The following is a 25,511-nucleotide window of genomic DNA, read 5'->3' as shown; positions in this document are numbered from 1 at the left end:
CGATGCCAGAATAGAACTGCCCCGCTCTGGCTGCTTGAGTTGGATTATATTCAGACTAAAACCGGATTACTAAATCAAATACTGGGCAGGTGACCTCAACTCTAAATGTCGTAATACCACTGGTATTTCCTAATCATGATATATGGTCTAGCCTCCACTCAAAAGTGTCATTTTTATAACAAGGATTTTCCCTTTTGGCTCCTTGAGTTCAAGTAAACCAGTTAGTAGAGATTTGATTTTTATTGGCTAGTTCAAAAAGTAACATTTCTGCTTGCAGTATCATTTTTACTTACTGTAACAACAAATAATTCGACTCGTGCCAAAAAGCACGTATCTTACGGAATACTGAATTTAACTTTACAACCTTTAGATGCTTGAAAGATTCTTGTTTTGAAGTTTTCTAAAGGGGTATGAATGAGAGATTTGGTCCTGAATTTTATACGGGGGGGATTGTTGGCCTTTATGTCACATTTCCCCTTTCTCGCTGTAGAATGATGTCCTCATCATTCTGACCAATCTCCTTTTATAAATTTTACGTTTCCTTGAAGTTCTTTATTGTTTATTAAAGATTCTTTTTATAATTCCTTCACCGCAAAAATGGTTATTTAATTTTTTTTTATTTATACTCCTACACCTTACATTGATCCTATACCTTACATTAAAATTACATTAATACAGCACTTGACATTAATTGGGCTTACATATGAATACCTGATTTCAATTGTTTTTTTTTTAATTAGACAACTTAACTTAATATGATTTAACTGTTCATTTATCTATTGTGTTTAGTTTTGTATTTATTTATTGTACTGTTCATTCATATTATTGTGTTTAAGTTTGTAATGTTTTCTTTTACACCTATTCACAATTTTCATGTCTTGCCCATTGTACTAATTGAACTGATATATTACTTCTTTATTAGTTAGTGTAATTTCTCAGTTTTTCACCTCAAGTTTTTTTTACTGCTTAAGACTTTTGCAAATGTTAAAGTATGCATTGTTTTTACGCTTCTAACAAAATGAGAAGTGCGAGATCCTGTACACCTATCTCCATCAGTTTAAGTACAAAAGTACAGCCGGTACTACGGCTCTTCTGTTTGGTTCCCGCTCTCTTCTGCATTTGTATTGTTTTTAAGCGTTTGTTAAATTGTTTTACGAGTCGATTGATTAAGGTAATGCTTAAGACCTTGCTTGGTACGTTGAAACACAAGTTATAAAATTAGGACTTATGTTGTTACCTTCCAATCTTCATTGATGTTCGTGATGTTGTTAACCCTTTAAGTACTGAATTATGAAATCGATAGGCAGAAAAAATATTTGAAGGATGTTTCTAGATGAAAAAAAATCACTGAACTCGAATATGGAGGCACATTTTCCGTATCTGGTTCAGGGCTCGAGATCCTTAATTTCCTTTTAAAAGGACATCCGTCCTTAGTGGAGTATTTTTTTTCAAATAATGCAATATATTTTTTTATTAGACAAAACTAGTAACTACTACAAAAGTAAAAAAGAGTTCACTTCCTGTGGTAGGAGAGAAAACAGTTCCTCTCGGGAACAAGGCACAGTGCAATTCCAATGCACTTTCTACACAGAATTTTCATCTTCCTCTGACAAATTCGGCAGCGTTTTTGATCTTTTCCAAATTCAGGAAAATGGTTGTACCCATCATGTCGCACGTCTGTAGGGGGGGGGTAGGCTGTGTAGGTATTTTTCGTGGAGGATTACCTTAGGCTTCTAGAGATAATGGTCTACCAGGGCGCCTTCGAGATGTGTCGGAGTATCCGAGAGAGCATGCAATGGAGGTTTTGAACTTCATTAGAGGCATTGGTTTGTCATTGGACTGCCAGCAGTTACGACGATAAATTAGCCAGGCATTGACTACAGCACTGTCAAGAATGTAGTAGAATATGCGCTTATACCACTTTCTTGTCTTCAGATTTGAGCGATAGAGCTCAATAAGCATATCAGCCAAGCCCACACTACCCATGTACTTGTTGTACTCTTTGATCACTGCGGGCCTTTCGATTTCCACGTATTTCTCCTCGGAGGAGTCCCAACGTCTACAGGTATCCTTGGGCTCAACTGCAACATAGTTCGACACAAGCGTGACTGCTTTGTTATCGTACCAGCGCACCAAGCAAACATTTGTCGATTTTTCAACTCTCCAGTCGACGTGTCCCCGACTAAATCGTTTCGGTTCCTTTTCTTGCATCAGTTCGCATCCTGAAAGACGGTTCTGACGAATAGTGCCAACGCAGTCATATCAAATCTCCTTCAGATGAACGACAAGGTCTACGCTCGAAAACCAATTGTCGAAAAATATCTTTTGCCCCGCTTTGGGTTTCAGGGATCTCAAGAGTCTCATAACAACATCTCCATCATTACCGAAGGGCCCAACTTCCACAGTTCCTCGGCCTTGGTATATTTCGAGGTCGTACATGATCCCACTACTTCCAGCTCGAGTAAACACTTTGAACCCCCACTTGTGCGGCTTGTTTGGGAGATACTGCCGCATAACAGATCTTCCTTTGAGTGGGATAATCTGCTCATTGATACTATGTCTTTCTTCAGGCTCAGTTCTCATCAAATTTTCTCGCAGCAAGTCACCTATGGGCCTCACCTTGAACAAACGATCATGTCCAGGATCGGTTTTTGCCTTGCACTTACTGTTGTCATTGTAGTGCAAGTGTCTTCGCATCAATGTGAAACGGTCTCGGGACATCTTTCCAGAGACGAGAGTATAGTTCAGCTCCTTCTCCCAGTAGAGCTTATAGCTAGGTAATCTTATTATTCCCATGTAGAGAGTTATTGAAAGGTAAGAGTATATCTCTTGTTTTGTGACATCGATGAATTTGTTATCCTTCGTCATTGCATAGCGATTCGTCTCTAACAATATCTCATCAATCATTTCATCAGAGAAAAACATAGAAAAATATTCGGCTGGGGACATGGACTCTGTTGGTGGGGGAGTATATGCACACATAACTTGCTGATCTTCAATATAAGGTTCGAAGTCCTCGTAACGCCACTTGTATTCGCCCCTATTTCGTCGGTTTACCTTTTTGGCAGAAGGTTGCTGATCATCAGTTCCCCTGTCAAAGCTAGCAGAGGGCCCTGGTTTTTCAAGATCATGGGACTCAAGAAAGTTATCGGGAGGGGGGCTGTCTTGCAAAGGTTCCAGCTGCGTTAACTCGTAGAAGTCGGTTAGTTCTGGGTTCGGAGGTAAATACCGGCTATCACTCTCGTCATCATCGGAATCTGAAAGATCCGACATCTCGGAAACATCTCCATCTGGTAGTTTCATAAACATTTCTAAGGCTTGTTCTGGTTCAAGATTTCGCCGAGCGCGCAAGTTTCGTGACTTCTTCAATGCCTTCTTAAACTCGTCACCCATCTGGAAAAAAAATTGGCTATAAATTCGTTAAAACATATTCAAATATATTGAATAAACTTATTGTTTTTCTTCGATGTTTTTTCATGCAATGGCCGTCAAGTTGTTGACCCTTACGGACGGATGTCCTTTCAAAAGGACAGCTTGTCAGAAACTAGTTCATGCACCAGCATTGTTACCGTTGGATCCTAGCCTCTTATCAAATTCTAATTTAACATTATCTAACTACACTCTGATTTCTTTCTAGAATTTTTGAAAGTCATTTAATAATTTTAATAATATTTTAATCACTACCCACCTTTCACTCCTTTCTGGACCTCTCTCACCAATCTTCGCCTAGCAACTGAACCGAGTGTCACACCACCTCGTGCGATATCTTGTTCGACCCGTCTTTAACTGCTGAATCGTATAAGAGATGGCGTGTGCCGATCGAAACCATACGCGAGTCATTGCTACCAACCAAACGTGCTTGTTCTTTTAAAAGGACATCCGGACTTAAAGAATGTTGAGCTTTGATGTAGGCGATCCGTTGACAGTCGTAGTTCGTTTGGAGGGATAGATATAATTTACAGGACAGCAGCTCGTTTTCTTCTTTCATACCATTGCAGCGGTTTGAGGTGTCTTGTTTTGGTTGACAGCTGTTGGGTCCAATCAGCTGTGTGATGTTTTGGGCACTCTTCGGCGGTTGATAAATCGTGATAGGTGTTACTTGTCTTGATTTACTTTGGATTATATTTTTCTCCAGTTCTTTCAACTTCCAATGCATGATTTCGTCGAAAAGAAACACAATCTATTGCATCATAGCCTTCCGACTATCATGCATTTGGAATATTTTAGCCTTGGGAACAAAATATCAGAATTTACAAGAGATAACCTCTTAATTCTCTTGTATAGCTAAGAAATTGACAAGTATTCCGTGCTTGTAAGAGGTCTTGATTTTACAAAAAAATTTCTGCCAAACGCTTTATATTTTTGATGTAATTATGCCAAAAAGAAACACAATATATTGCGTCATAGCCTTTCAACTGTCATACATCTACAATATTTCTTACGATAGGGACGGGATATATGCATGTACAGGAAAAGACCTGGATTTTCCTGTATCGTCAGGGGCAATAAGGTTTTAATTGATGCATTTCCTGTGTTTCAAGTATATCGTGTTTGGGTTTTATTCTTCTCTGTCTTAAGAGCTTTCCATGGTTTAATGTTCACAGTGCTCTTATTGTTGTTGAACAAGAGGAACTCAAAATATTATGATATTGACAGAATCTTTTACAAGAATTATCCATATTGATTCTTGACATGTTCCAACTTCTGGTTCTCACGAGCAAATATTCCTGACTAACTGTATGAATACTGTAAATATTCATCTAATATTTTATGGTCATCATTGAGGCTTCTAAAATTAATGTCAGCATTAGTTGGCTACATACAAAAAAGAATAAAATACAGGATTATCTAAAGTTTGTCAAGTATTGGCGTCTTTGACAGAATACTTTTGAAGGCACTTTCTTTCTACTTTTTATTATTTACTTTGAAAGATGTATTTTTCCTTAGTTTCAATTATTTGCCATGCATCACATTATTCGTAGTGTTGAGCCAAACCCTTTTTGTTCTATAGCCTTGCTGGTTACAGAGCAAGGTGCACAATCTTCAGACGCACAGTTGAGCAATTACTAATAAAAGAATTTAATAGTATGTGTTTGTACACCTAATAATGTTAAGCCACGAAAAAAAAACATTAGTTGTATATTCGTTTTTTTTAAGTTGGGGCTATGTAGCTTTCAGAATCATAATAGGCATACTACTAATAAAAAAAAATGAAATAAAACTTTAAAGAATAATAAGTTATTAACGATTTTGGTTGGAACTTCGCTTTGAGGTCTGGTACAGGGTTAACTTTAGTTCTGTTAGTGCTCTATTACTTGCTAATGCAAAAAGGCTTTGGGCGAAATGATCAAACGTAGCAATATTAGTTCAGGAAAAAATAATTTTATTGTTTAATAAAAAAAAAAAATATGGGATAGGGCAGTGGTAAATCCTATTACGGCCATACTTCTTGATAATTCTTGATACAGTAAAACTAAAAGACATGAATAAAAATAAACAAATGACCTCTGTCCACGTAATATGTCAGATAATTCTAATGAACCGGAACCGAAAAGGTCAAAGAGATTTGCCTCGGCTGTTGCATTGAAAAAATTAAGAGCAATAAACTATATGTAATTAGTTTATTAGGTATAAATTGTGTTTATTTTTATTCATGTCTTTTAGTTTTACTGCTGATGATGAACACTGTATATGTGTTCGAAATATCCAGTTAAATAATTTTATATCTATTCACTGTCAATAAAAAGGTATCAACCCTATTTTGAACTGTTTTACTTTCGTCATGGAAAGGCAGTGTGGGTTCGAAGTTATCTTTTGCTATAAATAGCTTTTAAAACCCTCCACTAGGCTTTAGTGAAAGTTAAATAGTATTATATTGCCAACATGAGCACAGAATAGCAAAGCCTTCAGGCATAATTATAAAGAAAAAACAGTGTCGTATAATCTTTTGTGAGAGTCTCAGAAATCCCCTCCCTAAAAAAACAGCAAAACTTGAAGTTGTCAAAATTTGAGAATTGTTATGGCTATTTGACCAGGAGGGGGGGGGTGGCAGGGGTGTAATACACAAGCCAAAAAGCTCTGAAGTTCTTAAAGTTCTAGTTTACTGTACCTATTCATAACAGTGTTCTTTTTATACTTGACCTTTCTCACAGGGAATCTGACTGCTTGGTACATTAATATTGACTATCGGTTGATAATTCAACTACCTTAACATTTTCCTCTGATCTTTTAGGCTTTTTCCGTAACGGTTGTTCTAAGAAGAAACGTACTGGACTTGTTAAGGATGTGTCAAGTACTGGAGAAACAATTTGTTTGACAAGTGTATTCAACCAATCGGAACACCATGAAAAAATTTACTTAAAAACAACAGTTGAGATAGAAAAGCTAACAAAACGCACTATTGAAGAAAACTGCTGTGGTAAATGGCGGTGTAGTGATTGTGGAAAGATTGAAAATTCTTTTTATTTCTTACAACTTCATAAGTCTACAAACTGTGAAACAATGTCGAAATTTAACTGTGAAATTTGTCGTAAAGAAATATATAACTATTCAGATTTTGCCATTCATTATATAGAACATGAAGCTGATAAAGAAAAGAAGTGCCCCATTTGTTTATGTCCGAATGTTAATGATATAAAGGAACATTTAATTGTGAAGAATCATCTTTCTGGGGATATTACTGGATTTAGATTTACTGATAATGAATGCAAGAGAAGCAATGAAAAGGCAAAACAAGAAATTTTTTTCAATTACACCATTGATGGATACTGTCAAGGTATTTATTCGTTACTGTTATAATGTTCACTGTGATTTCAGGTCAACCCAAGTTTTAGAATAGCTTGCACTTGCTTTGAAATTCTAATATATTCGCTGAGAATTGACACTGCACATCTTGAAAGTATAATTGTGCCTCGCCGTGATGATGAGCTTTATTACTTCAGTATATCATTTTTATCTTCATAGGTGATGAGCATGTTGGTGAGGATAGAGAATGAGACGAGAGTTTCCCTAATTTACAGAATAAATTCTGTTTGTTTTAAGTTTCAATATTGCTCCTTATTGTGAGCTGAAAAAAATTGTTTTCAAAATCTAATATCAATAAGAATAATTGTTACCATAAATATGGTGCAAGATTACGTGGCAAAAGAAAAAAAGAAGATAAATTGTTGAACAAGTCTAGAACAAGTGCTTGCCGAATATATAGTTTTTTATAAGAAATTAAATTCAAAGTCTGGGCAACTAACTCAAAGGAGCACCCAAATCCACCCATCCAACAAAAGAGACTTAGGTAGGAAGGTAGTGTGCCCGGACCTCTTCAAAAATTTTGAATTTTAATGAAAAGACAAGGGCCTTTGAAGTGGAATAAGAAGTTTTTTTTTAATCACAAAAAAAGATTTTTGTAACAAGTAAGGGATAGAGGATGGTATGGTACAGCCCCTCTTGTATTCGGAATTATTTTTGTTCGTTGAAGTTTTAATGGTGCTCCTTCCGTAACAAAGACAAAAAAAATCTTAAAATGAGTAACTGGTCTACGAAAGAAAAAAATAAACTAAATGACAAATATTTCGCCTGTATAGAACAAGGCGTCTTCAGTGCTAAATATAGAAAAAAACTAAGTAAAAGAGCTAAAGATAAAATCTTGAATAATCTATACAATTAAATAAAATCTAAAACTAAAAACAATAAAAAAACAATGTCTGTGCATTTATGATTAATACTACTGTCATTTAACAACAAATCTTATTTCTATAAACAATTACGTGTGACTTCAGTTAAGACACAGAAGCAACTGTATACAAAAATAAAAATAATGAATATTAAATTAAATATTTTGTTGTTAAATAATATTTTTGTTGGCATTCAATGCTGAAACTCTTCTTTGTCTTGTGTTTAATTTAGTCCCCTGGTCATTTTGCGAGATTTTATTCGCATTATTACAAATATTGTCATTTTTTAGAATAAATGAATAAATTAAGTCAATATTTAAACTATCCGTATCCCTGTTTATGGAAAGATTAGCATAAATATGTTTTTTTTTCGTTTTAATGGCTTCTCTAACCCATTTTTTCGGCCCCTATCGTTAGAAATGGCTGAGGCCAGAAATGATCAGGGTAGTAGAAAGTGTGCTCTGCCAAATCTGAAACGAAAGTATCAATTTTAGAGCCTTATTGATTGAATTATGATGCTAATAAACCGTTTTACAAACTGTTGGTGGGTTCGGCCAATGTAATTTTTCACAAGAAGAAGGAATGCTACAGATATCATTCCTAAACTGTCACGAGTCCGATCCTTCTAAGAATTCAGAAATTTACTAAATGGTCTTATTGATTGAAAACCAGCATCAATGTTATATTTACGTAACTTTGTAAGTTTATCACCTATACAAGGTACATATGGTAAAGAGATTTAAGTATTAGTCATTTCGATTCGGAAGACCGTGGCTCTTTGTTTATTTTATTATTGTGTTTGCTCTGTCTATTTTCTGCTATTTAATTTACGAATTTAATCGGATGAAGCAACTGTTACAAAATAAGATATCTTTTAAATTAATGAAGATATTCTGGAGAGCAGCTTCTAAAAGCCCTGTAAGTAAAGTAATTATGACGGCACTAGACCCTCAAGGTCCAAACCGACGGTGTTGATCTCCGTTTCGTGTCCCATTGCCCAAGAAGTGCAATGGGGGGTTGGGAGCCAGCCATCCTGTGCTTTCGAAAATCCTTGCTTACCTTCTCCAGATTGACCCCCGTCCAAAATCAAATAAGCGGCCACGCCAGGAATCAAACCCGTGCCCCTCGGACAAAGGATCCCCAACCTTAAAAGCCCTGTCTACCAATGAATTACCAACTCCTCTTTTCACAGAAATCAGGGTAATCGCTGGGGTTTTTTCCTTGTACTGGTCATAGTCCTGTTTGTTTTTGTTCTTCATTTTGAGACTTTTCCTCTCTCTTTGTGTTCTAATGGCTGGCCAGTTCGGTTTTAGATCTTTTATGTTTCTTACTTTTAGTTGAAAAAATGTTCTTTTTCTTAAATTTCTGATAGTTTCCATAAATCTTGCCTAAAAATTACCTCTGTTTCCACCCCTCTTTCGCAGAAAATGTACAATAAAAAAAAATCTATGGATGGGGACCAGACTTCCGTGACCCAATGTTTTTGTCACTGATAAAGGGTAGTAGAACTTTCTATTTTTGTTTCATTGAGCTTCCTCATGATCTTTTAGAGCCATTAGCTCGATAAGATCACCCATGGGGGAAAAAAAGCACGCATCATTGATCTTTTCTTCAAAAAAAAAAAAAAAATGCGAAATTCCACATGTTTTACACAGAAGTTTGAAACGTCTATAGTAAGGTTCTTCAATAAGCTGAATATGATGGTGTGTAAAACCCAAGAAACCCAAGTTCTTGGGTTTTCCTAATTTTTCTAAAACACATATATAAGTTTCCTTATATATGTAAGTTTCATATGTATGGCTGTGTAAGTTTCCAGTGAACCACTTTTGCGAATTATATTTCATTTTTATTGTCCTTAGCACTTTTTTCTTTTTTTTTTTTTTTTTTTTTTTTTTTAGTTTGGGTATTTTTTATATCTGTTTGTAATGTATCTGGAAATACAAATGTATGTAAAATATTTTAGAAAAGTGATTTTTAAAATACAATTGTTTGATTTAACAAACACTTACTGACGCCTTCAATGAACGGATTTTAAATCTTAGATTGGTATTATTCCACCAAGAGTATCTGCAAGACACGAGTTTTCTTTTACCTGTGCTCACTCTCGAGATTTTAAGAAACTCGAGTTTATAGTATACTATAAACTTTTTATAGTATACACAAGTTCTTTTATATTCTACAAAATCTTCAGTTCTTTCAGCCTACATATCAAACGAGTTATTTTGCCCTATGTTAAATAGATTCCTGTTCAAGCGTCTGATACTTTCCTGAATTATAAATATTAGTTGGTTAATTTCCTTAGTAAGGCGATCAACCTTTCGCATGTGAAAGGGGACATACACCGTAGTTGTTTTCTTTCCTTGTTCATAAAACAAGAATATGCTTGCTGATTTTTAAGAACTCCAAGCTGATAAATTTTTCAAATTTAGTCTCCCCCCCCCACGTATAGACGCGTGAAACTGTCGGCTCTTTAGCTGGCAGTTTTTCTTTATTTTCAAGTTTCCTTTTGGATGGTGTATTGAGTTTTTTTAGTTCTGTGTTTAAAAACTTCTGGGTTTTATGGGTTTCCATGAGTAAATGTAGATGTGCATGTGTATATAATTCTGATTTTTTGAATAGAAATTCATTTTTAGGGTGGTGGGTGACAAAGATGTTTCTACAGCAGGTAAATCGTTAAATTTGATTCTAAAGAAAAATCATCCTTTACCCTCCTTTGTTGATTTTAGTAAAACTTTTCAAGTGTTGAATTTTGCTGTGTCTTCTATCCTAGCAAGAATTTAAAATTAACAGGAAAATCGAATATCCAGAAAATGAAGCATCTCGTTTCTGAGAGTTTGCTGACACCCCATTTTGGTAACCTGCATACACACATTTTTTTATTTGTTTATTTATTATATATATATATATATATATATATATATATATATATATATATATATATATATATATATATATATGTGTATATATATATATATATATATATATATATATGTATATATATATATATATATATATATATATATATATATATATATATATATATATATATATATATATATATATATATATAAAGTTTGACTCTTTCTCTTAACTCGACTTCTTAAAAATTTAAAAAACTTTAGCGTAGGGGAGACCGGGGCTATTCCGGACGTTTTTCAGATTTTCGGTTGTGTCATTTTCCGTACTGGACCGATCACTGTGTTTATACTTCCTTTTGGAAGGTAAACTATTTGGCAATCCACACCAACAACCTCATTGTCCTATCTACAACCACATTTTCAGAAATGAGATTTTCCCAAGTTTGGTCATGCTGTCCGAAAATGCCCCGCCATGGGGCATTTTCGGACACCCCCGGGGCATGATCGGACATGCCCCACCTCTCAAAGAAAAGTAGGCTACTGCACAAGTGTTAACAAACTTCGTATATTTGTGTAAAAGTAAGAAAAGTAATTAAAAGTACTGGTACTTAACCATCACTTTATATTAAAGGCTGAGAAATCACGTGAAAACACATGTCCAGCAATGGATCTTGCTGTCCCACCTGAGGAACTAGGATCTGGTAAGACTAGGACAATATCCTTTTTGTCGACCGTTGCTTTGTCCTCAATCTCTGGGAATACGAACTTCGGGCCAATCTTTCTCAAAAACTTGACGTCAGCAACATCGTTATCGATGGACTCGACTAGCCCAACGTAATACACACACGAGGACTTGCTTTTTCCTAATTCAAACTTGACGAGAACGAACTTTCCGATTTGGATGGGAGAAACCGGTCTGTCGCTCGCCACAACATCATCCTCTCCCAAATCAAGTGACATGTCCGACTCATCATCACAAATGTCATCTGGCAGTTCGGGTTCTGATGAACTGGTCTCCGAAACTGAAAGCCTGATGAAAGCTGATGGTTTTCGCTTATTTCCCACCTTGGTCTGTCGACGACCGACCATTTTCTTGGTTTTAGTGATTTTCTTTTGTGGCGTTTTTTTCTTGGCTTTCTTCGCTTCTCTGTTGTGCTTTTCTTTTTCCAGCTGTTCTTTTTCAGGGGTATCTGTCAGTATGCGGGTTTTTCCTCTTTTTCTTCCATTCGAAGGATTTCTTTTTGTTGGGTCAATCCTTGGGTGCGGCCTTACAGACTCGGGGGTGATAGGAGCTGTCCCGGATGTACCGGGAGCGGGACCTTCAGGTTCAGAGTCCTGGATAACTTCACCGTGATCTGCTGCCTCTGTAGTAGAGTTAGTAGTTGCAGCTAGTGGAACGTCAGTAACGAGAGCAGGGAGAAAATCTGATTCGCCAAAAGCATGACGATTGAATGGGAAAATACCGGGCCTTTGAAACCCAGCAACAATGTTGCTGGGGCAGAACTTATCTAGGAACGGTTGTCGGGATAGCTCGGCTACTTCATGGATCGATATTCTGCCACCTGGATGTGCTATAAGCCATTCGTTGAAACTATTACGTAGCCCGTTTTTAAAAGGTCCATAAACACTGATATCAAGGGGTTGCAGTTTATGTGAACAGTGTGGGGGGAACGTCAGCACAACAATTCCGTTTTCTCTGCAAAAGTGAACAATTTCAACGGAGATATGGCTGCCGTGGTTATCCATCAAAAGCAAGTGAGGATCTTCCTTCGTCGATTTTGTTTCACTTTGAAAATGCTTGATAGAGAGGAGGAAATTGTCATCCGTCATCCAGCCGCTTTTGTTAGACAGACCTAAACTTCCAGGTGGGCCCAGGTTATACATCCGGCAATTCACATGAACTCTAGGGAAGACAAAAACAGGAGGGATAACCCGTCCGGCTGCATTGATGAAAGCTAGCATAGTCGTGTTCTCTCCCCGCTCTGCTGAAGCAATTTGTGAGACTTGCTTAGCCCCCTTCCTGGCTACAACCTTGGGGGGATCCAAAACAGTAGGGATACCTGTTTCATCACAGTTCCAGATTTTGCTAGGTGGAAACTTATGCCTCCTGTAAACTTCTGCTAGGTTGTCATAGAACTTGCTGACCACTGGAGCATTAAACCCGGAAGCACGTGCTTGACTAGTATTTTCTGGAGACCGGATTGATAGCTCATTTCCTCTCTTCATAAACGAAGAGAACCAGTCTAGGCCTGCCCTTCCCTTTTCCGTCCACGTTAAGGGCATCTTCACATTAAGCTTTACTGCAAACTCATAGGCAAGCTTACGAGTTGAAAGCCCTGTCAGCCCATGATTCATCAGCGATGCTGCTTTTAAATATTCGGTGAGTTGCTTTTCTTGCTCTCTAGTAAAAACTTGCCAAAATCCACGTCTCTCAGATGGCAGGACCTTAGCCGGAGATTTATCAGTTTCCAGAATATCGGGCTGGGCATCCAGTTCAGCACGGTATCGTCTAAGGGCATCATTAACTGTTGACTTTTTGAGTCCAAAGTTCTCCGCAGCTGCTCTGATAGAGCTACCATCTTTGACGATCGAAGCGACTGCTCTTTGTAACGTTGCTAGATCAGGGGGTGGTTTGTCTCGTTTTCGCTGATACGTTCGTACCATTTTCTGAAAAGAAATAAAGTATTAGAACTGATAAGAATAATAGTGAAACTATCAAATTATCAAATATATTTTATTTTTTATGGTATTCCCCCCTCTCTCTCTATAAAGTCCTGCCAGTCGTTCTTCCAAGAATTATCTAACTGCATTGATGTTAGGATTTTGATGTTAGTCAGAATTTTAGCTTTAAGAACAACTGCACAGGGGCGATTAGATTAGAATGCAAAGTATTTTTAACGTTATCTCAAGAATAGAAGAGCTTTATTATGTGCATTAAATTTTTACTTCATTAAATACAGATAACTTGTGTTTAATTTAATATCAGAATAGCTTACAGTCTATCTTTTTCCACTATTAAATAATAGTGCAATTTCTTTTAGGTTTAAAAAATTACGAACTTTCAAATTTAGGTACACCTTACCATTTTAAAACAATTCTAAAAACAAATCCTAAATAGCACAATTCTACCTCCATGAATAGATGGATCTAAAACTAGCGAAATAGATGGATCTAATGGATACGTTCGTACCATTTTCTGAAAAGAAATAAAGTATTAGAACTGATAAGAATAATAGTGAAACTTGTGCAGGTCTGTGCAGCTTTATTTCAAACTCTGGCAAGAGTTTTAACACTTCACTTTGAACTTCACATGATGGGGACATTTTCGGACAGGCAAGAAATAATGTCCGTACATGCCCCGTAATCTGTGTCCGGAAATGCCCCACAGTGACCTTTAATAAAAAGATGGCTGCCAAAAAAAAAATATGAAATTATATACATTACTTTATGATTAGAAAGTAGCCAATAGATCACTCTCTTACCTGCCGAAACTGCTTTCCCCTAAAGCTTGCAGAACGCCTGAAAATTGACAAGGAACATACAGCTAGAAATTTAAATTTACCTCCAAATTTGCATCTGACCCTCTCAAAGGAACATTTATTACTGAATTCTAGTCAGAATTTGATCGAACGTGCGTTACGTGCTCGCCATCTACTGACATTTTTGTCAAATTTTTGTATCGATATCTGAACGAGCAATATCGTTTGTCCGATCATGCCCCCGTCCGAAAAAGCCCCTGTCTCCCTTAAAGAGCGAGGCGTTGAGGACGAAAAGCCCCTTTCATATATGGAGTAATTTCTGTTCGTTTTAAGTTTTAATGTCGCTCCTTACTTTCATTTAAAAAAAACTTTTTTTTTGTTTAATTTCTGGATGTTTTTAAAGTAATGCATTTTTGATCTTGGTTCTCCGCGCATAAATAATTAAAACGAAATTTGCATATTAATATTTTTGGGCTAAATGGGTTTTTCATAGTTATAATCGGAAGATTTTGAGAAAAAAGGAGCGAGAGAGGAGGCCTAGTTGCCCTCCAAATTTTTTGATTACATAAAAAGGCAACTATAACTTTTAATTTTTTACTAACGTTTTCATAAGTAAAAAATATACGTAACTTACGAATTAACTTACGTAGCGAACTTCTATATTCGTATGTTTTATTGCGTAAATTAGGGGGCTCACCCCTCGTCGATACCTCGCTCTTTACACTAAAGCTTAAATTTTGTCCCAATTCCTTAAGAATGACCCCTGAATCACAAAGGCCGTAGAATAAATAGTTGAAATTACTAAAAATAATTTAGCGTAAAGAGCGAGGTATTACGAGGAGGTAAACCCCTCATATACGTAATAATTTCTGAGAAGTTCCTCCATGGAAAGATCCTCCCATGTAACCTCCCCCCCTCAACTCTCCCCTCCCCAACCAAAAAAATCCCCCTGAAAATGTCTGTACACTTCCCAGTAACCATTACTATATGTAAACACAGGTCAACGTTTGTAACTTGCAGCCCCTCCCACGGGGACTGCGGGGGAGTAAGTTGTCCCCAAAGACATAGTTATTAGGTTTTTCGAAAATGGTGATCTCAGAATTTTGATTCGGTGACTTTGGGGAAAAATGAGCGCGGGAGGGGGCCTAGGTGCCCTCCAATTTTTTGGATCACTTAAAAAGGGCATTAGAACTTTTAATTTCCGTTAGAATGAGCCCTTTCGCGACATTCTAGGACCACTGAGTCGATACGATCACCCCTGGGAAAAAAAAAACACACAAAAAAAAACAAATAAACACGCATCCGTGATTTGTCTTCTGGCAAAAGATGCGAAATTCCACATTTTTGTCGATAAGGACTTGAAACTTCTACGACAAGGTTCTCTGATACGCTGAATCTGATGGTGAGATTTTCGTTAAGATCGTATGACTTTTAGGGGATATTTCCCCCTATTTTCTAAAATGAGGCAATTTTTCTCAGGCTCGTAACTTTTGACGGGTAAAACTAATCTTGATGAAATTTATGTATTTAAAATCAGCATTAAAATGCGATTCTTTTGGTGTAACTATTGGCATCAAAATTCCATTTTTTAGAGTTTTGGTCACTATTGAGCCGGGTCGCTCCTTACTACAGTTCGTTACCAAGAACTTTTGATTCAAAGAGTTTTTCATCAAAATGGGTTGAATGAATGAATAGTACTTATTATTAAGCAGAACTCCCACAACATAAAAAACTGCTGGAATTGTTGCCTTCAGTCAACTAGCCTATATTGTTTACAACAACAAAAAAACGAAGATAAGTGCAATATTAAAACATAGCCTACAGCGATGAACCAGTACAAAAATATAATTAAAATGTAAGTAAAATAAGTAAAAGCATGTAATATAAGTAAAATGGATAAAAATGAGGGCATAAGTAAAACATAAGTACATCATAAAAAAAACAAGCAGCAATGACTGTCAAATAAAAAATTAAACAAAAAAAATAACATATTAACAATACACATGAGACATTAACATACTACATTACAATTTTCATTTATTTATGATTTCAACGAACGCTGGCACATAGCTTTTTCTATAATGCTCAGTTCTTGCATTAATAGGATTTGAAACCGGGAGTTTTTGCGCTTTTAATTGGGGTAAACGAAGCTTTGGATGGCAACAAGGGGCTGGGAGTGTACGTTGAGAGCGTGGGTTATGACGGTAATTATTTCTGAAATTGTTATAAAGAGTAACACGTTGGGATGCAAAGGTAGGGAGACAGAATTCCTTCAGGAGGAGAATGTAAGGCACTTTGCCCTGACCGTAAATAATTCTCATGGCTCTCTTCTTGATAATTTCTAGCCTATCAGACTGATCAACTAAGTCAAACGCATCATGTGTATCAAAATTATCAAAAGTACGTCTGTGCAATATTTTTTGTGCTTTTGACGAGGCTTTGGAGGGTAACAAGGGGCTGGGAGTGTACATTGAGAGCGTGGGTTACGACGGTAATTATTCGTGAAATTCGTATAAAGAGTAACACGTCGGGATGCCAAGGTAGGGAGGCAGAATTCCTTCAGGAGGAGAATGTAAGGCACTTTGCCCTGACCGTAAATAATTCTCATGGCTCTCTTCTGGATAATTTCTAGCCTATCAGACTGATCAACTAAGTCAAAACGCACTGTGTGTATTAAAATTATCAAAAGTACGTCTGTGCAATATCCCTGGAACAACTAAGGGTATTGCGTTGAAACTGCCAGGGCACGTTTTGGGTGCGTTTAGCTAAACGAGAAAACACTGTGTGCATCGAAAGCTGTCAAAAGGGCATATCTGTGATATTTTACGGGCGGCTAAAGGTAGTAAGTTGAAATTAACTGGGCGTGTTGATGGAAATTTCGAACTAAATCAAAAGAAACTATGTATATCAAAATTGTCAAAAGGGGGCACCTGGAACGACTGGTACTAAGTTGAAATCTTTGGGGAATGCTGAGGTGGATGTCGGACTAAATCAAACACGATCTGCTTTCAGGTTTTTGAAAGTTCGTATCGGCAATATGGCACTGAAACTTTCTGTGTCGATACTGCTACTACCAAAAGCTAACTACTCGTGACTGTGACTACTTGTTGCTGGGACTGCGACTACTTGCGGCTGTTTCTTTTATTACTACTTTATTTTTTAAATGTTAAAAGAAAAACATTGTCTACCTTAACTCTTAAACTACCATTTATATCTTGTATTATTTTCATTATCTACAGCTGGTTTTTATACAAAATTTATTGTAAAAAATGTTATGCTTGGGCTTATTTATTGTCACAGTTGGTGGCAAAATCAAAATTACGCAAGAATGCAGTGCCAGTTGTATACGCTGTTCAGAATTTTCTCTAATTGATCACCGTTCAACTTTAAATCACACATTTTTGATAGACCAATCAGAGTCAAGAGTTAATACATAATTTTTTTATAACTGTTGAAGATGGAAGCTTGAAACAGTAGTTTTCTGTCTGTAACATGAATCTGATATAAGAATAGAAAAGGCAGTTTTAGTAGAGAATAATTCGGAACAAAATTGTAGTGGTACAAACTTTTCCAGCTGATTTCCTGTCATTTTAATTTTCCACATCCGAAATAAAAGTGTGACGTCAAAGTTCAGAAAAACCCCAAGCTATTAAAATTTGGTTTTTCTTATTGACAGAAATGACAAGGATATGTGTCGAACAATACAGAAGAACTAAATTTTCAAAAAAGTAACGATTCCGATCTTGGATTCAATTCGTTACAAAGGGACGTGTTTACTAGAAATACTAAGGAAAGATAAGAAAACCACTATTAACATACTGTACAAAGTCAATTTACAGACTGTGTTTTAAGCAAGGCTATGTAACTTTTACTAAGAATCATCTCTTTCATTTCCAGATTTCAATGTTGATTCTCTATCACAAAAGAGTGAAAAGAAAGTAAAAAAAGAGTATCTATCAATAGTTGAATCAACTTCAGATGCTCAAGAAAAACCCAATCTGAGAAAAAGGAAGGAAAATAACATTTACGTTGAATCTTCTGATTCTGATATAGATGATATCAGTGATGAAGGTATGTCATTTAATTAAAAATATCTTCATTTTCGTAGGGGTTCACAGGCTGGTGAATATTGTTTAAGTAAAAATGTTAAGTAAAAAAAGGTTAAGTAAAATTAAGTAAAAATGGTTAACAAAGAGGTGAAATCCCCCCTCTCCCTCCTTAAGACTGTTTCCAAGGAATATAATTTTGTTAGCAGTTGCCCAAAAATTAACCATCACGGCTTGGAGCCCTGATTGTTTTGACCCTACCTCTCTTTCTAAAAAAACAGGGAAGGGGGGGGGGGTTTGTTGGCAATAAAGTATCTTTTATGAATGTTGCGGTCGAATTTGTTTCCTTGTACTCAACATGGCTGAAAGAGCCACACGTAGTTCTACTATGCTTCAAGGCACTATATATTTTCCAGTTTAGTTTGTACGGAAAGAGATGCCTTATTTGATTGAAAATTGCATGCTTTATTGTTCATTTCAGGGGTTTAAAGTAATTGGAGAGTACTCCTCCCTTCCCAAATTGTTTTCAGATTCCTCTCACCATCAATCCCAAAGACAATCCAAATTTCGAAATAACAATTTGGTTCACAATTATTTAAAGGTCAAATAACTATTAGTGAAGGGATGGCACGGTCCTTTCAGGGCCTGGGGAAAAGGTTTAAAGTGCGCAAGTTGCCCATTATTTTTCAAATGGGTTGTATTTCAAAGAAGGTGGCATGTTTGGTCCTGGGTGTCCGAATAGAGTAAATGTATTAAGATTAATTATTCAAGGAACGTTTAAGGAAATATTAAGCAAAATCAGAATGTCTAGGGTTAGAAGACGAGCAACAATGAGAATCTATATATAGAAGCCTTCCGCGTGTCAAGTGCAGGAGCCCGGTGGCTGGTAATTGCAATATCACTTGTATAGAAAAGAGAACATACCTGAGGCGTGGGAGTCAAAGCGCAGAGAAGACAACCATACACCATGAAACAACCACTCAGGGCACATTAGCTTCTCAGAGGAAAAGGAAAATAAAAGCAAAATACTATTCTGTTTTATTCTTAACTAAGTGGCCGCTTAAGAATCCTTTTAAAAGTCCCAAACGAGGGGCATCTCTGTACTGAAGAAGGTAGTGAATTCCAGACCTGTTGACAAGCAATAAGGGGATTGACATCTGATCGAATAGTAGGGATAGGAGGAATGCTGATATTATATGAAGAACGAAGGCTATATTGAATTTAATCAGAAATAAACACAGGATTTTTTTTTGAAGAGATTTTGGAAGATTTCCGTGAAACTGATGAAAGAAAAAAAAGCACAAGAAACAATGTAAATAGACTGTAGACTTAAGAGTGGTGTTGGTGAGGAACGGTTGGTGTCCATAAACAGACGCCGCACTTTATTATGCATGACAGAACGTGACCGCAGTGTTGACGGAAAAGTAGACATCCATACAATTGGGCAATAAGAGTCGTATGACTGGACAAGGCAGAAACTAAGAAGCTACAGAATAGATCCAGGAAATATGTGTCTAAGTTTTCGCATGATACCCCAACTCCGTGAGATCCTAATCACGTATATATGGTTTCTAAATGAAAGGTTGTTATCAAGGAGGATACCAAGAAACCGAACCACCCGATTGTCTGGTCTACACAAGGAGCCTTGTGGCACCTGAAGGTGTGTAAGCTGAGGGAAATTTATACCGATGGGAGAAAAAATCAGAAAATTTGACACCAACATTCACGGCCAAGTAATTTGTATCAAACCCTGAGATAACTCTCTTGAATATTGCTACAAGCTTAGACTTGATATCACATTCCGTTTTTTTAAGGGTTCCAACCGCGGTGTCATCAGCAAAAGCAACGAGAAAACCTTCATTAGAAGTAGTATTGGAACACGAACAAACATCAGGATGACACAGGTTGCAGCATGCCAGAGGCCTGGTGTTTTTGACTGATGAAATCAGATCATTAACATAAATCAGAAATAAGACAGGGCCAAGAACGGATCCTTAAAGGAAGCCATAATATACTTCAGAAGGGCTCTGGAAAACCTGATCAATTGAAATAAGCCTACCAGAAAGATATGATTCAAACCAAGAAAAAGTGTTTGATCTTAAACCAATATGCGATAGTTTCCAAAGAACATCCCGATGAGTCAAGGAATCAAAAGTTTTATGAACATCCAAAAATGAAGCTGTCGGGATATAACCAAAATCTATTGCCGAATAAATGAAATTCAAGAGAGCTGCGCAAGCATGCTCTGTACAGTGATTCGCTTGGAATCCAAACTGGAAATCATGCAGAAATTCGTTTGCATCCAGAAAACTAAGAAGCCTGGATAGCATAGCCATCTCAAAAATTTTGCTGAAAATAGATAGGAGAGAAATCGGTCTATAATTAGCAGGATCCCTCCGAGAACCACCTTTATACAGCACTATAACCTTAGCTCGCTTGAGAGATTCAGGGAAAATTTCTATCTTGAAAGACAGGTTGACAAGCTTAGCCAATGGTGACAGAATAGCTTGCAGAATGGCACTGGTAACCCTTGTAGGAATTCTGTCTGGCCCTGAAGACAATGATCCTTTAAGAACATTCATGATACGGGCTACCTTGAACTCAGAAACAAAGTTCAAGACCATTGACTTTAAACATGACTGTCAAATATAGGCTCTGAAATCACAACGAGAAGTTGCAGAGGAAATAGTTGTCATCCCTATATTAGCAAAATAAGAGGTAAGCTCTAGCTGAACATTTTCTTCTTTTTGAACAGTTTTACTATCGATTGTCAGCGTTATTGGAACTGAAGGCAGAGGGGGAGTAGGTCTAAGAGCTCAATTAATTAAATACCATATCTTTCTAATATCCTTTCCAAATTCAGAAAATTTTCTATGACAATACTGAGAGTTAGCCTTCTGATACAGAGAATCAAATATACTCCTATGATGAAGCCTTGTAAAGCTTCCACAAATAATTTTTCCTTTTCCAGCTTTTGTGGAGACCTGAAGTCATCCATGAATTTAGCGGTGCTATCATTTTCAAAGTATGGGGCACTGGACCCTGAGGGCAAACTTCCAGGATACCTTTTTTGGCTAAATCATAAAAGAAATCAAAAGAGCGGTTAAAATCAAATTCAAAAACCAAACTATCCCACGGCTGATCAGTCAGATGAGAATTAAGGAGACTCAGCTGAGTATTACCAAAACTGGAAAATGGGAAATTAGATGGTGAAGCTACACGCTGCCCTTGATCAGCGCTCTTATATCGGGAAATAGTAGGAAAATGATCAGAAATATCACTAACCAACACCGAATTATCTAAGACATCTAGTGACGAAAAAACATTGTCAATAAGAGACGCATGTGTGTCAGTAACTCGGGCTGGTAAGCAAACTGAAGGTAAAGTCTCCGAAGAAAGCATTATCGACAAAAAATCTATAGCTCAAGAAGAATTTTGATCCAGCAGGTTCAGCTTTTTTTTTAACAGAGGCTTATGCAGTATCAGGTTCTTGGCTAACGTCTTTTTAAACTCTAGTGTCGTTGTTATTTATAGCTATTTCATCGTTTAGAGCTCTTATAAAATATTTAACTTCGACTTTTTCCTGGGCTTGTTTCATGTCACTATGAAATACATGTCGCCGAAACTTTATTTTTTGAACTAAGACATGGTAAGCATTGGTGACCTTATCAATGTCAAAATCTTAAGCCCAATTATCATAACGATCGTTTTCAATTCTGGTAAGTTTGACTCTTCTGTCTCTTATCTTCTAACCCCATTTTCCTTTCTGAAAACTCTAAAACGTCTAACTTAAAAGTTTTAATTATTTTTCAGGTTTAGAGAATCTAGGAGTTACTGCCGTAGTTGATTCTTCAATTCATCTAAACGAATGTTCTTCATGTGGAAAATCGTTCAAAGACCGTAAATATTTGTTACGACACATAAGAATACAACACAAGCAAACTGAAAACGGCAGTGAAGATGAAATGTATGAGTGTCCCTTTTGTCAAACAAATTTCGAAAAGATGAATCATCTTTGTCGTCATTTGATGACCCACAAAGATGGAAGTGGATTAAGATGTAACAAGTGCACTGAGGCTTTTTCTTGGCCTTTTGAGCTAGTGACCCATTTGGAAATGCACAAGAAGACTGACATTGCACCTGGTGCGCAACCCTCAGAAAATTCAGATACTGAGCTTACAAGTAATTCAAAACCAGCAACTAATAATATGATTAGAGGAAGCAATTTTAATAAGTGCGGTATTTGCAAAAAGACATACGTCAACCGTAGATCACTCTTGCGTCACCTGGGAAGGCATGTAAAGGGTCGAAAATACATATGTAATATATGTGATTTAAGTTTTTTTAGAGACTGGGCCCTTAAAATGCATATACAAAGACATACAGGGGATAAAAAATTCAATTGCGACAAATGCGGAAAGAATTTCTACACCAGATCTATTTTGAACCAGCATTTGAAAAAGCATGCTACAGAAGAGAGTGGACAGAGACCAGAAAAATTGTTTGAGTGTGAAATCTGCCACACAAAATTTGAAACAAAGCAAGGTTATTCACGGCATGTGAAAAGACACATAGAGGGGAAAACCCATGAGTGTGGAATCTGTCAAAGAAAGTGCTACACAAAATATCATTTGACTGAACATATGAGGATCCATACGGGAGAAAAACCGTACGAGTGCAAGATATGCAACCATAGCTTTGCTCAAAAAATGGGTTTAAGGAACCATATGAAATACCACAGTGATAAAAGACCTTATAGCTGTGAATTTTGTAGCAAATCATTTATGAGGAAAGATGAGAAGGATGATCATGTAAATACTCACTCTGGTAATAAACCTTATAAATGCAAGCAGTGTAACATGCGTTTTGGTTCAAGAAAGAGTCTTAAAAAACATGAGAAAGTCCATGCAAGGAATCGAGAAGAAAAGAAATTCAGAGAGAAGAAGCACAGCTGTAATATATGCAGCGAAGCATTCGCTGTCGCTGATTATCGTGATAAACATGTGGCTTTACATGCAAATCCTAACCCTTTCAGCTGTGAGTTCTGCAGCAAGAATTTCAACTATAAGAAAAACTTGGTTGCCCATGTGCAGCGTGTGCATCCCAATTGCAATCCATTTAGATGTAAGCTGTGTAGTAAGACTTATGATACCATTAGGAAAATTGAGGTACACATAAATTCTCGTGCTTGTGTGAAAAATAACAAATCTCATAAACAGTCAAAAAATCAAGGTAAATCCATCGAGGTGGATGGAAACACGAATGGTGAGAATCTATTTATATGTAATATTTGCAATGAAGAGTTTTTATCAGTTGAGAAAGTTCACGACCATTTCAACTCTTGCCACGACCCTTCTAAGTAGCAATTGATAATGGTATTAATTTAAATAAGATGAGTGAAGAAAGACTTATTTTAATCTTTATGTTTGGCCAAAAACTGATAACCCGTTTTCACATTAAATAAACTAAAACTGATATAAAGGATGAACAATAATTACATCTTAAGCGAAAAATTATAGAACAGGATATTGTTTTAAGATAAATATAGTAAGTCTGTTTTGTTCTATTTTGCGGTCTATCTTCTCTTGTTGTTGTTCTAGGTCATGAAATGTAAGGATTTGATAATTAATAATTGTACAATTTTGGTGCAATCGGTACGGCACGGATTAAGGATATGAATAATTTCTAGAATTCACCATATTTTCTTTTGAATTTTAATTGGCTCATTCTTTTTTAATACAAGAAATTGTGTTTTAGAAAATCATTTTATACCTTGTCCCGAAGTAGAAGGTTTATTTTGGTTTTATTTACTGTCCTTTTTTATATATCATTCAAAACTAATATAATTATTTGTATAGGTTTAGTTGATTGCTTTTAATTGGGTACATGGCTAGATCCACTGTTTCACAAGCTATTAAATTTATTTTGCTACATTTACTCAGTTCTATTTATTTTTGTCATGATTTATTGATTTATGAGTTAAACATTTGCTGTGTCTGATTATCTCGACCAACATATTGCTTTACACGCAAATCCAAACCCTTTCAGTTACGAGTTTGCAGCAAGAGGCACAACTATAATAAAAACTTAGTAACCCCTGAGCAGTATTTGCATCCCAGCCTTAATCTGTTTAAATGTAAGCTGTGTTGTAAGATGTATGAATATATGAGACAAATTTAACTTCATCTTAGCTCTCATGCTTGTGACAAAAAGAAAATCTCGTAAAACCGTAAAACCTAAAAAAATCAGGACAGTTCCATCGAGGATGGTGAGAATCTATTTATATGTAATATTTGCAATGAGGAGTTTTTATCAGTTCAGAAAGTTCACGACCATTTCAACTCTTGCCACAACCCTTCTAAGTAGCAGAAGTTTGGTAAGCTGTGTTGTAAGATGTACGATTGTATGAGACAAATTTAACTTCGTCTTAGCTCTCGTGCTTGTGACAAAAAGAAAATCTCGTAAAACCTAAAAAAATCAGGACAGTTCCATCGAGGATGATGGGAACCTGAACATTGATGTAAAGGCAAACCTATTTACTTATAATTTTAGTAACAAAAAGTTTTTGTCCGTTGAGGACACTTAATGTCATTCAAATTTTTCTGATATGTTTTTTAAGTAAGAATTAACTGTACTATAAGTTTGGAAAAAAGGGAACACTGAAATGTTTTTGTACGTTTAATTATATTTGTAACAATTTTTCTCATAATTTTAAAACTGAAAAAAAAATGATGAAAAGTACCTCTCCGTGAAAGCTGAAGGAAAATAAAAAACCTGCGGCTTTTTCCCTCCAGCAAAAACCCGAAGGTATTTTTACTGTGCTTTATATGCTTTTCATTTAGGATTAAAAAATCTAGTATTCCGTTTCTTATACTTTTCTCCCCCGATTTCTTGCTGATAGATTGTATGAATATTCTTGTCCGTTTTGGCATTTTGGCTTAACTACTGCCCAATCTTATTCAATAGAGTCAGTCCAGAAGCTAGCATTAAGAATTATCTATTGGTTAAGGTAAACTCCCATATTACTTTCTTCTTAAGCATTTCCATCTCACTACCCTATCAGAGAGAAGAACCCTCCTGTGTACCCGGTTTGGCAATGAAGCCATGACAAACCCCCGTTTCCAAGATTTATTCCCCCCGCCCTTTCAACCTTTAAGATCCCGACCTCAGAGACCCAACTCCCAGAAAGTCCCCATCCTTCAACCTCTTCCACAAATCCACGAGAGATACAGGAAGAGTTTCCTTCTTGTATTTGTAAACATTATTAATCTATGAATTTGTTGTATTGACTCAGTTTTTTAGTTGATTGTGCAGACACACATTGTGTGTCTCTGTGTGTTTTTCCCTTTTTTATTTGACAAGTTTTATCTGACTGTAATACCTGACGTAAAGCGCAAATTCGGTGCCACGCGCTGTGAAAGTCGTTTTTAAAATAAAAGTATCTCTCTCTCTCTCTCTCTC

At 36.4% G+C, this 25,511-nt stretch overlaps 1 protein-coding gene across 2 annotated transcripts in view; it reads left to right on the top strand.

The window, feature by feature from the left end:
• LOC136024889 (zinc finger protein 791-like) overlaps positions 1-25,243 on the top strand; it is a 66,587-nt gene extending 41,344 nt beyond the window's left edge. For both annotated transcript variants that reach the window (XM_065700422.1, XM_065700420.1), the window contains 3 exons: positions 6,233-6,775; positions 17,902-18,075; positions 21,864-25,243. In XM_065700422.1, coding sequence (XP_065556494.1) covers positions 6,233-6,775; positions 17,902-18,075; positions 21,864-23,413 — 2,267 coding nt within the window. In that variant the 3' untranslated portion in view covers positions 23,414-25,243. The remainder of the gene's footprint in view (positions 1-6,232; positions 6,776-17,901; positions 18,076-21,863) is intronic.
• The last annotated feature ends 268 nt before the right edge of the window (positions 25,244-25,511 follow it).

The sequence above is a fragment of the Artemia franciscana genome, chromosome 3 (assembly GCF_032884065.1).
Source record: "Artemia franciscana chromosome 3, ASM3288406v1, whole genome shotgun sequence".
Lineage (NCBI taxonomy): Eukaryota > Metazoa > Arthropoda > Branchiopoda > Anostraca > Artemiidae > Artemia > Artemia franciscana.
Note: the sequence above shows the minus strand (reverse complement) of the source record. Positions and strands in the feature narration are given on the sequence as shown.